This window comes from Monoraphidium neglectum (genome assembly GCF_000611645.1).
Source record: "Monoraphidium neglectum strain SAG 48.87 unplaced genomic scaffold scaffold01809, whole genome shotgun sequence".
Lineage (NCBI taxonomy): Eukaryota > Viridiplantae > Chlorophyta > Chlorophyceae > Sphaeropleales > Selenastraceae > Monoraphidium > Monoraphidium neglectum.
The window spans coordinates 1-9981 of NW_014011819.1; the positions used below are offsets into that span (position 1 = coordinate 1).

The 9981-nt window shown below is 62.2% G+C and overlaps 5 protein-coding genes across 5 annotated transcripts in view; 3 read left to right on the forward strand and 2 right to left on the reverse strand.

The window, feature by feature from the left end:
• Positions 1–245: 245 nt before the first annotated feature.
• Positions 246–1755, forward strand: MNEG_9067 (ERD4-related membrane protein; the record flags this gene model as incomplete). Its single annotated transcript, XM_014042457.1, has 4 exons — positions 246–379; positions 610–735; positions 1003–1195; positions 1426–1755. The coding sequence occupies 4 exons, from the start codon at positions 246–248 to the stop codon at positions 1753–1755; spliced, it is 783 nt and encodes a 260-aa protein (XP_013897911.1).
• A 988-nt stretch (positions 1756–2743) lies between these two features.
• Positions 2744–3427, reverse strand: MNEG_9068 (hypothetical protein; the record flags this gene model as incomplete). The annotated part of the gene is made up of 1 exon (XM_014042458.1): positions 2744–3427. The coding sequence occupies one exon, from the start codon at positions 3425–3427 to the stop codon at positions 2744–2746; it is 684 nt and encodes a 227-aa protein (XP_013897912.1).
• A 1217-nt stretch (positions 3428–4644) lies between these two features.
• MNEG_9069 (hypothetical protein) lies at positions 4645–5094 on the reverse strand (the record flags this gene model as incomplete). The annotated part of the gene is made up of 1 exon (XM_014042459.1): positions 4645–5094. One exon carries the CDS (start codon positions 5092–5094, stop codon positions 4645–4647), a length of 450 nt encoding a protein of 149 aa, XP_013897913.1.
• Positions 5095–5802: 708 nt separating this feature from the next.
• On the forward strand, positions 5803–6823 carry MNEG_9070 (hypothetical protein; the record flags this gene model as incomplete). The annotated part of the gene is made up of 3 exons (XM_014042460.1): positions 5803–6095; positions 6267–6477; positions 6671–6823. The coding sequence occupies 3 exons, from the start codon at positions 5803–5805 to the stop codon at positions 6821–6823; spliced, it is 657 nt and encodes a 218-aa protein (XP_013897914.1).
• Positions 6824–7104: 281 nt separating this feature from the next.
• MNEG_9071 (Receptor protein) overlaps positions 7105–9981 on the forward strand; it is a gene marked incomplete at both ends in the record, with an annotated part of 3865 nt that continues 988 nt past the window's right edge. The window contains 7 exons of the mRNA XM_014042461.1: positions 7105–7172; positions 7363–7541; positions 7707–7946; positions 8171–8369; positions 8577–8786; positions 9263–9408; positions 9539–9941. Coding sequence (XP_013897915.1) covers positions 7105–7172; positions 7363–7541; positions 7707–7946; positions 8171–8369; positions 8577–8786; positions 9263–9408; positions 9539–9941 — 1445 coding nt within the window. The remainder of the gene's footprint in view (positions 7173–7362; positions 7542–7706; positions 7947–8170; positions 8370–8576; positions 8787–9262; positions 9409–9538; positions 9942–9981) is intronic.

Here is a 9981-nt window from a genome sequence, read left to right on the forward strand (position 1 = left end):
GGGGTGGGGTGGGGTTGGCATCTTGATGGACATATGATGTTACGGGACGGGGCCTGACGAGCAAGGAATGTGGGTGAGTCTGTGGGACGGGTCAGGCTTGAATTTCCTGGACACAGATTTGCTTTTAGGCCCCATGCCTGGGGAGCTTGAGAGAGCTGCAAGCATCCTCGGTTCACGCCAGCATTTTACGGGTGTTGCACCCGCACCCAACCTGCTCATGGCGGCTCAGCCAGGTGCAGGTGCTGATGGAGAGCCCCGAGGCTTGGCCCCAGGTGCTGGGCCGCTCCTTCCCCAACAGCTCCAACTTCTTCCTCAATTACGTCATCATGAGGGCCTTCCTCATGAACATGTTCAGGTGGGACGGTGTGCTTGTGTTTGTGTAAACCGACGGTGATCACGCTATAGCTGATGCACGAGTGTGTGTCTGTGTGCGCACATGTGTGCGCGCGCGTGTGTGTGTGAGAGTGAGTGTGTGTGTGTTGTTTTGTGTGTGTATGTGTGCGTGTGTGGTGTGGTGCTGTTGAGCAAGCGCCAACCCCAGGCGTAACATGGCCCAGCCCCACCAGAGCCCGACCACACCAGCCACCTCCCCCAATGCCGGCCCCACAGGCTCATCATGCCCCACGGCGGCATGTGGCGCTGGATTGGCCAGATGCTCTTCACGGGCTGCACCGGCGTCGGCCACGCCGCGACGGAGCGCTACCGGGCCTTCATCACGTACCCCGCATCCATAAGGTGGGATCGTCACGCACAATTGGCGGCAGCGGCACACGGCCTGGCTGCCGGCAGGCCGATACCCACGTGTACAACCCCCCGCCACGGGGCCCTCGTTCTCATGAGCAGCACTGATTCCGTGCAGCTCACTAGTACTAGCCGCCTCCCCCCGTTAAAACCTACGGGTCCTGTCAGGGAGGCGCCACTTGCGGCAGGTGGACGCTGTATTAGATGCATCGCTTTACACACGAACAATCTGATGAAAACGCCGTTTCAACCCCTGGGCAGGTATGGCCGCGAGCCCGGACTGGTGTTGCTGATCCTTTTGATCGGCGTCGCCTTCAGCGTCGTGGCGCCGCTGATGACGCCATTTGCCCTGGCCTACATGGCCACGTCCTGGGTGGTGTGGCGCTATCAGATCATATACGTGTGCGTGAGGTGCTATGAGAGCGGCGGGCGCATGTGGACCCTCTATTTCAAGGTTAGGGGTGCGGAATGGGGGGTGGGTGGCTGGCTGGCTGGCTGGCTGGCTGGCCGGCTGGGTTCTTAAAATTCACAAGGGAGACTTCGGTGCTTGTGCTGGAAGAAAGGCAGCATGGCATGTGGCAGGATGATGTGATTTGAGGGCAAACTCCGTCTGATGTGTTTGGCGGCTTTTCAAACCAATGTGCTGCAAACTGCTCAACACCCCGCCGCCCCCTCCCAATTCAGATCATCAACTGGTGCCTGGCTCTGTTTGTGGTGTTCACCGCCTGCAACTTCCTCCTCAAGAAGGCCAACATCCAGGGCGTCCTGGCCCTCTGCCTGCTGCCTGCGATCTTCTTCTTCGCCCACCGCTGCAGCCTGCGCTTCGACGCCGCCGTCGAGTCCATGCCGCTGTGGCTGGCGCACGCGGCGCCGCGCATGGAGGTCGATCCGCAGGTTTACGTGGCGCCCGCACTGCGGCCGGGGGCGCGGGGGTGGTTCTTTGAGTCCGGCAAGGCGTGGGTGCGGTGGGGCGTGCCCATGTTTGGGGAGCGCCCCGAGCGGCGGGAAAAGTAACAAAACGATGCAGCGCAAGACTCGTGCTGGGCAGCATGCTCAGAGCTGGTGTTCAGGGTGGGTCACGTGGCTGTTGATTTATGGAAGCGTGCAACAAATGAGGGTCGCTGCGGGATTGATGGTGCCGGGGCTGCAGAAGCGACTTCAAAGGCCTTGCAGGCTCTGCACCATCGCTGTCTCCCCTTGCCCCCACTGGCACATTTAGAGGCAACCGTACGTTTCATGCACCTGTCGTTGAATTTGCTACCGTGTCATTGCCCTATTTGGACCACCATACCGTATTCCGGCAGTTGACTGCACCAGCTGGGTTGCGGTTAGTCCATGCATTAACTCTTGTTCCTGGAACTGATTGGTTCTTACAACTGGATCTAACCTCTGGTTGATCAACGTATTGTTGTACAGTACAGATCAGCATGGGGTGCCTGCACTCAAGTCGGGCATGTGCTGCATTGTGCAAGGCTAACATAGAACAGGCCGGCCCAGGAGCTGACATCAGGTTCAGTACGCCACGGGGTACGTGACATCGTTATGGATGTGGCTGACAAATGGCGCGGCGCAATGCTGTACGCTTGGCAACTTCTGGAAAGCCACACACTTGAGCGTGTGTGATGCGATTGGAACACCACTAATGCTCCGGGGCGTGTATTGCTGAATGCAACGGCTGTGTGACGCTGATGCAAATGCAAAACGCAAGCAACTGCGGTGTGTAGAGCAGCTCAGGCAGGTGGTAGCAGATCCGCCTTGCACCCGCAATCGTGAACATCATGCGAACGTTGTTTCGAAGGGTTGGTGTGCATGCTTTTGGCGATGCTGGGAACCGCGACTGTGGACACAGAAACACACCAAGAGGCCGTGGTAAGACCAGGCTGCTCAGCCCAGCGCCCATGCTCGCAAACAGCGCCGTGGACACGCAACTCAAAGGGGGTGAGGGGACTCAAGGGGCATAGTGGCGTCAAGGGGCATAGTGGCATGTCCTTGAGAATGCTGCCTATTGCATGCAACCACAATATTTGCACTTATGGTCCCTGGAAACCTCGCGGGCCAGCTTGACTGCCAGTGGCTGCCCTGCAAGCCCCAGGTCAAACTCGTCCGGGACCGCAAGCCTATTTTCCACAATCAGCTGGCAGAACGCCTCCACGCTCGCACTGAGCTTGCAGTGCCCAGCCAGTACCAGCCACCGCCACACCGACCACTGCCCAACCGCGCTTGCGTGGCCCACCGCCGTGATGCTGGGTATTTTGTCGACCAGCTCACATCTGGGGACACCAGCAACCAGCTGCTCCCTGACGGTGGCAGCTGACGCTGCCAGGAACTTGTCCAGGTAGGGACGCAGGCCCTGGAGGTCGTACTTGATGCACAGCTGGGTGAGGGGCTCCACGCTCTCCCTCGTGACCCCAGGGTCGCGGTGGTAGAGGAATGGCAGCGCCAGCAGCCAGTCCTCGCGCTTGTCGCCGGGGAGGGGGATGATAGGGGCGCCGCCTGGCTCGGTGTCGAGCTGCGTGCAGGTCAGCATGTCGAGCAGCGTGGGCGATGCGATCATAAGCAGCTCGCGGCTGACTTTCAGGCTGGTGCCGTCGTCAAATCTGAGCAGTGCGCTGGGGCAGAGCCCTAACATCTTGGACAGAGCGGCGTCTACAGGCTGAGCCTCAGCCTGAGGAGCGGTAGATGACATAATGGCTGGATGAATGGCTTGTGAGTAACAGGAATAACTTGTGATGGGCGAAGATCAGAAAGAATCAAGATGTCAATGACAACCTGGGCTGCCGTTGGCCGTGCTCAGACTGCGCTCCGTCCGTGCCACGAACGGATATGACAAGGGCACGACCTCGGCGGCCTTTCATGATCTTTCCAAGAAACGTCATAGCTGATGGTTTTTATTCAATGTGAAGATGCATTGTGAAAATCCGTTATGTTATAGCTGTGCTCCAGGCTGAGAAGTACAGAGGCAGTTCACCAGGTCCATCAGGTGCCCTCCGCTGGCCCCCGTGCGCCCCGCCGCCAGCGCGAACTCTCAGCCCCCCCCCTCCCCCGCCGCTTGAAAAGCCCATTCAGGTATGATGTTATCAACTGACCAGCCTCCGGTACATTTCCAAGCGGCGATTGAGGCCAGGTTTATCATAGCACCCGCAGCGGGGCGTGATGGCCGTTGAGGAGCCCAAATTGGTTGCATCCGCGTATTGCCAGCTGGACATGGTTGCTCTTTGATCCAGAGCCATGAACACCGCAGAAACAACATACGCCCTGGCCCCTGCACCAGCAGGGTGAAAGGTTGATTTGGCTGCAATAAAAAGCACAACAAACCCGCTGAAATGTGCAACCTGTAACCATACAAATTGGGTGGCAGCTACGCGTGCCGGTTGCGTGTATGCATGAGTGTCTGTGCGTGCTAAGCTGTGTCTGCATGCTCAGTGCGCGCACTGTCTGGTCAGGTAGGAAGGAATACGCTGCTCCTCTCAGTGTTGTGGTGGCCTTTGAGCAGCCCAATGCGTCTGTGAGCATGCACGTGAGCTAAAGCAAGGCTGAGAATGAGCGACAATCCAAAGGCGCATATATGGGTGCATAGCCATTGCCGGCTGCGCAAGGCGCCGCAAGCGGTGGCAATGGCAATCAATCAAAATTGATAAACTCCAGACGAGGAGGCATCGATATCAACACGTCAGCGGCCACAAGTGCTTGTTGTCAAAACGGAGAGTTTTCTGGCCAGCTTCACCGCCAGTGGCTGCGCTGCGAGGCCCAGGTCAAACTCGTGCGGCACAGCCTGCTGGAATGCTACGATCAGCTCACAGAACGTCTCCAAGGTCGCGCCGAGCCTGCAGTGCGGCGCCAGCTCCAGCCACCGCCACACCGACCACTGCCCCACCGCAATCGCGTGCGCCACCGCCGCGATGCTCAGGGGGTCGCTTGGCAGCGGGATCGGCAGGACTTGGCCTGTCGCAGCTTGCTGACGGAAGCCGCGGCCACAGACAGGAACCTGTCCAGCGGCGCCCGCAGGCCCCTCAGGTTGTACTTGAGGCACAGCTGGATCAGGGGCTCCACGCTCTCCCACGTGACCTGGGGTTCCCACGGGTAAATGTGCGGCAGCACCAGCAGCCATTCCTCACGCTTGTCGCCGGGGAGCGGGATAACGACGGTGCCGCCTGGCCCAGCGTCGAGCTGGCTGGAGGTCAGCATGTCGTGGAGCATGGGCGACGCAATCATGAGCAGCTCGCGGCTGGCTGGCAGGCTGGTGCCATCATCAAATGCCAGGAGCGCCGTAGGGCAGAGCTGCAGCAGCACCGCCAGCGCGGCGTCGACAGGCGGGGCGTCACTGCAGCTGGCTTCGGCCGCCTGGGGGGGCATGGTGGCCTGCGACTCGCTGGGAGGGGCGTGGGTGCTTCTGGGATGTTGGTTGCCAGGTTCTGGGATGTTGGTTGCCGGAGAATTACAAATCCTTCGGCAAGCGTGCTCCTATATGACGCAGATGAGCAGAGTACCTCAACCCCGCCTGTCACAGTCAGATCAGTTGAGGAAGATGAGCAGTCCTTTTGTGAGCATACATGTATGAATTCTCACTCTGTGAATGCCAAGATATCTATCCTGCGCTTTCAATTACTGTACATGGTGTTTCGTGGTCATTTGCGCAGCTGCGGTCCATAGATCAGCGTTGGGGCATCATATGTGCACGTGTCCCCTTTGAAACAGCTCAACAAGCATCAAAGAATCAATGGGAATGTCTTGGGCGGCTCCAGCAGCGGCGCAGCGCTGCAAGTCCCGCCGAACTCGCCGACTCACTGCGAGTGTCGTACCACTGCTGGCATGCCAATGGCTCTGCTGGCTGCTGCTCTGGCGCGGCGCTGCATGCATCGCGCCTGCATTGTCGCGCATCTTGGAGGAGGTTCAGGCCTTGGAGGCTGCGGGCACAGCGGCGCTCCCAGCCAAGGCGTTTTTTGACCCTCAAGGTGTGCAGGCATGCAAGACGGACGCGCCCAGCAGGTGCATGCATTTGCTTCCTAGCATGCGGCTCCCTCTGCACAAGGGTGTGAGTGCTTGAGATCAGCACATGCGCCCATGCGCGCCCTCATGCTGCGCATGCGCATGCATGCCAACACCCTCAACGCCCATGCTCCCGCAGGCGACGCGCTACTCGAGTTCGCGGCCGCCCTGTCAGACCCCCATGATGCCCTCGCCACCTGGGCCCCTGGCTCCCACCCCTGCGGCGACTCGGCAGGCCACGCGCGCCCATGGCCAGGGATTGAGTGCGACGCGCCTGCGGGCAGCGTTGTTGGGCTGGACCTGAGCGGCAAGGGGCTTGGGGGCCAGCTGGGCGCCAGCCTGGCCGACGTCGAGACGCTGCGTTCCATGTGAGCCCTGCACTCAATGTTCGGCGGGCAGAGTGCATCACTCGTCGTGCCATGTATTGTCGCGGGGCTGGTCCCTCCAATACAATGCGGAATCTGTCTGGCCCAGGCACGCTCCGTTCCGGATGCCGTCTCCCTTCATCGTCCATCATTCAACCATCTGCACAACTGCAGCGACCTTCACAACAACAGCGTGTCCGGCGGACTACCAGCTGCCTGGGCTGGGCTGCGCTTTCTGGATTATCTTGATGTCAGCTCCAACGCACTGAACGGCACGCTGCCAGCTGCGCTGGGGAGCCTGGGCTCACTTCAGCACCTGGACGCGAGCTGCAATGCGCTGACTGGAACGCTGCCGGCCGCATGGTCGGGCATGGCCATGATTGAGGTGAGGCGGGCCCAGGTTTCCCAAGCTATTAGTCTCCGCTAACCATGACCCGCTGAGCAGCTTAACACCTCTTCGCTCCTGCGGTTTCCAACCTTTGGGCCACATATATATTTGGGTGGCGATATTTGCCCTGCCAAATACAACACCCCTCGCATGTTGCTGTGCTGACGGGCGCACACCTCTCCTTCCCCAGGTGCTTGACTTGTCCCACAACCAGCTGACGTCATCGCTGCCCGAGTCCTGGGGCCGGCTCGCCTTCCTGTCGTCGCTGTCGCTGCGCAACAACTCCCTTGAGGGCAGCCTGCCAGCCTCCTGGTCGGCACAGACGCAACTGCTGCAGCTGTGAGCGGGCGCGCAGGGTGCAGCTTCCTGGGAAGCACTTTTGCCTGGCCAGCCGTCTTATTGGCTACCAATGCGTAGAGCATTCATCCGACGCCTTACGCAAGGGTTTGCTCAGCGGCCAAGCCTTCCTCCAGGCTCCAAAACCTGCAACATGGACATCAAGCTTGCCTCGCCTTACCAACTCTCACCGGCCCCTCAACCCTAAGGGATCTCTCCAACAACCGACTGGGCGGCGCCCTGCCCTGGGATTGGGCTGGCGGCATGGATTCCCTGCGCGCCGCAAACATGACAAACAACTCCATCACTGGCGCGCTGCCCGACCAGTGGGCCAACCTCACCTCCCTGCAGGCGCTGTGAGTGGCTCGCAGTGAAGCATCAAATGCATGCGCTGTGTCAGACAAGGGCGCTGCCAGGGCAGCTCCTCCCACGCCCCAACCACATGAGCTGCTGCTTGGCAAGTGCATCACTGCCTCATCTGAGTGCGCCAGCCACTGCCAGTTGCATTCTGAAACCACCAAATCTGTTGCTTCCCGGTGTCCGCAGGGCGGTGGGGGCCAACCAGCTGAGCGGCAAGATTCCGCTGACCTGGCGCTTCATCCCGCTCCACTCCCTCCAAGTTGCCGGCAATGGTGGCGTGTGCGGCGAGGTGCCGGCCGGCGTGGGCGGCGCCGTCGCGGGCGGCGACACTGGGCTGCACAGCTCCTGCCCTTGGGACGCGGACGGTGCGCAAAGCACGAGGCGCGTGGCAGCACTCCAGCTGGAAAGGGGGCCAAGCTTGCAACGGCAGCGTCCATGCACTTCAAACACACCCCAGCCTCCATTCAATCCCTGGAATCACATGTGTTTTCCGCTCCATTCAATCCCTAATCTGCTTCCCCCAACCCCAGCCGAGGCGCTGCTGTCCTTCAAGGCCAACCTGTCAGACCCAGAGGGCGCCCTCGCCGCCTGGCAGCCAGACACCAACCCCTGCAGTGCCACGGCGCCCTGGGGCGGCATCGCCTGCGATGCGGACGACCGCGTGGTGGCGCTGCGGCTGGACGGGCGGGCGCTGGGGGGCACATTGGGCGGCGGCCTGGAGGGCGTGGAGCGGCTGGCAGAGATCCGCCTTGCGGGCAACAATCTGACAGGTGATGAAGGGCGTACCCCTCTGCTCTGTGGAATGCGTTGGGGCTGGGCCGACCCGACAAGACGGGTTTGAAGTTGTCTCGCTGGGCCGGCTGTAGCCGCGCGCCGCTTGCTGTTGGGAAGTGGAGGCGGCCGCTGGCCCGCGCCTGCTCGGCATTACGAATGAGCGTGCAGCAGCAGCGAGCACGGGAATTGATTACTTCCTCGTGCATTGTCTCCCCCCCAGGCACCCTCCCCACCGAGTGGTCGCGCCAGCCGCGGCTGGCCGTCGTGGACGTCTCCCATAACCGTCTCGCCGGCACCCTGCCCGACGCCTGGGGCGGCGGCGCTCTGCCGGCGCTGGACACGGTGGACGCGTCCGGCAACGGCGGGATTGGCGGCACCCTGCCCGAGTCCTGGGGGGCGCTCCCTTTGCTGCGTGTCCTGTGAGCGGCTCGTCGAGGGCATAGACTTTTCAGGACACATGGTTGGGGCAGCAAGGCGGGGACACATAGGAGTATTGGGAACGCAGCCTCTTCTCCCCCACCGTTTCGGGTTGGTAAGTGGGGCGCATGCTTGCACGCAGGGTCACTCAACAACATCCGCCTTGCCACACCCGCCCTCTTGTCTGGCCCAACCACCCGCGCGAGCAGGAGCCTGCAGGGCAACGCCCTGGAGGGCAGCCTGCCCACCTCCTGGGCGGCCGCCCCCAGCCTGCGCGTGCTGCAGCTGGACAACAACCGCCTCAACGGCAGCCTGGCCGACGCGGCGCTGCCGAGGGGCGTGCGGCAGGTGACCCTCAGCGGCAATGCACTGGAGGGCGGCGTGTCCCCAGCGCTCGCGGAGCGATTCCCGGACCTCAGGTGGGGGCAGGGGTACTACCTAGTAGGTGGGGGGGCACCCGTGCAGCATCATCATTTTTTCCTGTCAGCGTGGCGAGGTGGGCTGAGGGCGCCGCATGCACTGTAAGAGCTTGCTTTTGCGCCCACGCGGCTGCAACTTGTCTTTGCAATTTTGCTGTTGAGGTTCGCTGGCCACACCTGCATGCCGCGCTGCGCCGCCGCGCAAGTACGCAACAGCCTTGCCACACCTGAAGGCGTCCCCTGGCGCTGTGCACCCCTTTCTCTCTTCTTGCCCACCCGCTCTCCACCCCCCCCCCAGACACACACACGGTACACGAACACACACACACACACACACACACACACACACATAATGCACAGCACACACGGACAAGCGAGCCAGCACAAGCGCACACACCGCATGTCAACACAAGGCAACTGTACACACCCACTCTCACACGCACCACTGCATCTCAAACTCACCCCCGACATGGCAGTGTCCTGGACCTGGAAGGGAACCAGCAGATGTGCGGGCAGCTGCCCGCGCTGCCCTCCAGCACGACCGTGCGCACGCGCATGACCGGCCTCGGCCGCACCTGCTCCAGCCAGGCAGCCGCGCGCCAGACGGTCGCCATCGCCGTCGGTGAGTGCAGGAGCTGCTTGTTTGGAGATTGTGTCCTGGCGTGGTATTTGGATGGTTGTCGTCTCTGATCGGCGGCATGATTCATCACATGCTGTGACCGGCTGGCTGCCTCACCACCCATTACCTGCAGGTGCAACCGCCGGCGCGGTCTGCCTGGCGTTCATCGCCGCAGTCGCCGCCGCCGCCGCGACGCGCCGCCACATGCTCGCCCAGCACGCCGCTCCCGCTCCCGCGCAGCCACCCGACTCGGCGGCGGCCGCGGCTGCGGCAGACGTTGCTGCAGCTGCAGACGCGGCGGCAATGGCGGAGAATGACTCACAGCTCCACCCGCGGGCGCTGTGCGCGCTGTCCGCAAGCGTGTGCGACGGCGAGGGCGGGGCCTCCTTCGCCTCCCTGCGCGAGCGGCGCGCCGCGTCCGAGGCGCGCGCCGGCGGCGGCCGGCCACACAGCCCCGAAATTGGCCCGGCGTCCCACCCACCCTCGCCGGCGCCCTTCCAGCCGGCCTGCGGCAGCACGCCCGCGCAGCCGCCCCCGTCCCCCGTGCCCCAGAGGCCCCTGCCCTTTGCCTCCGCC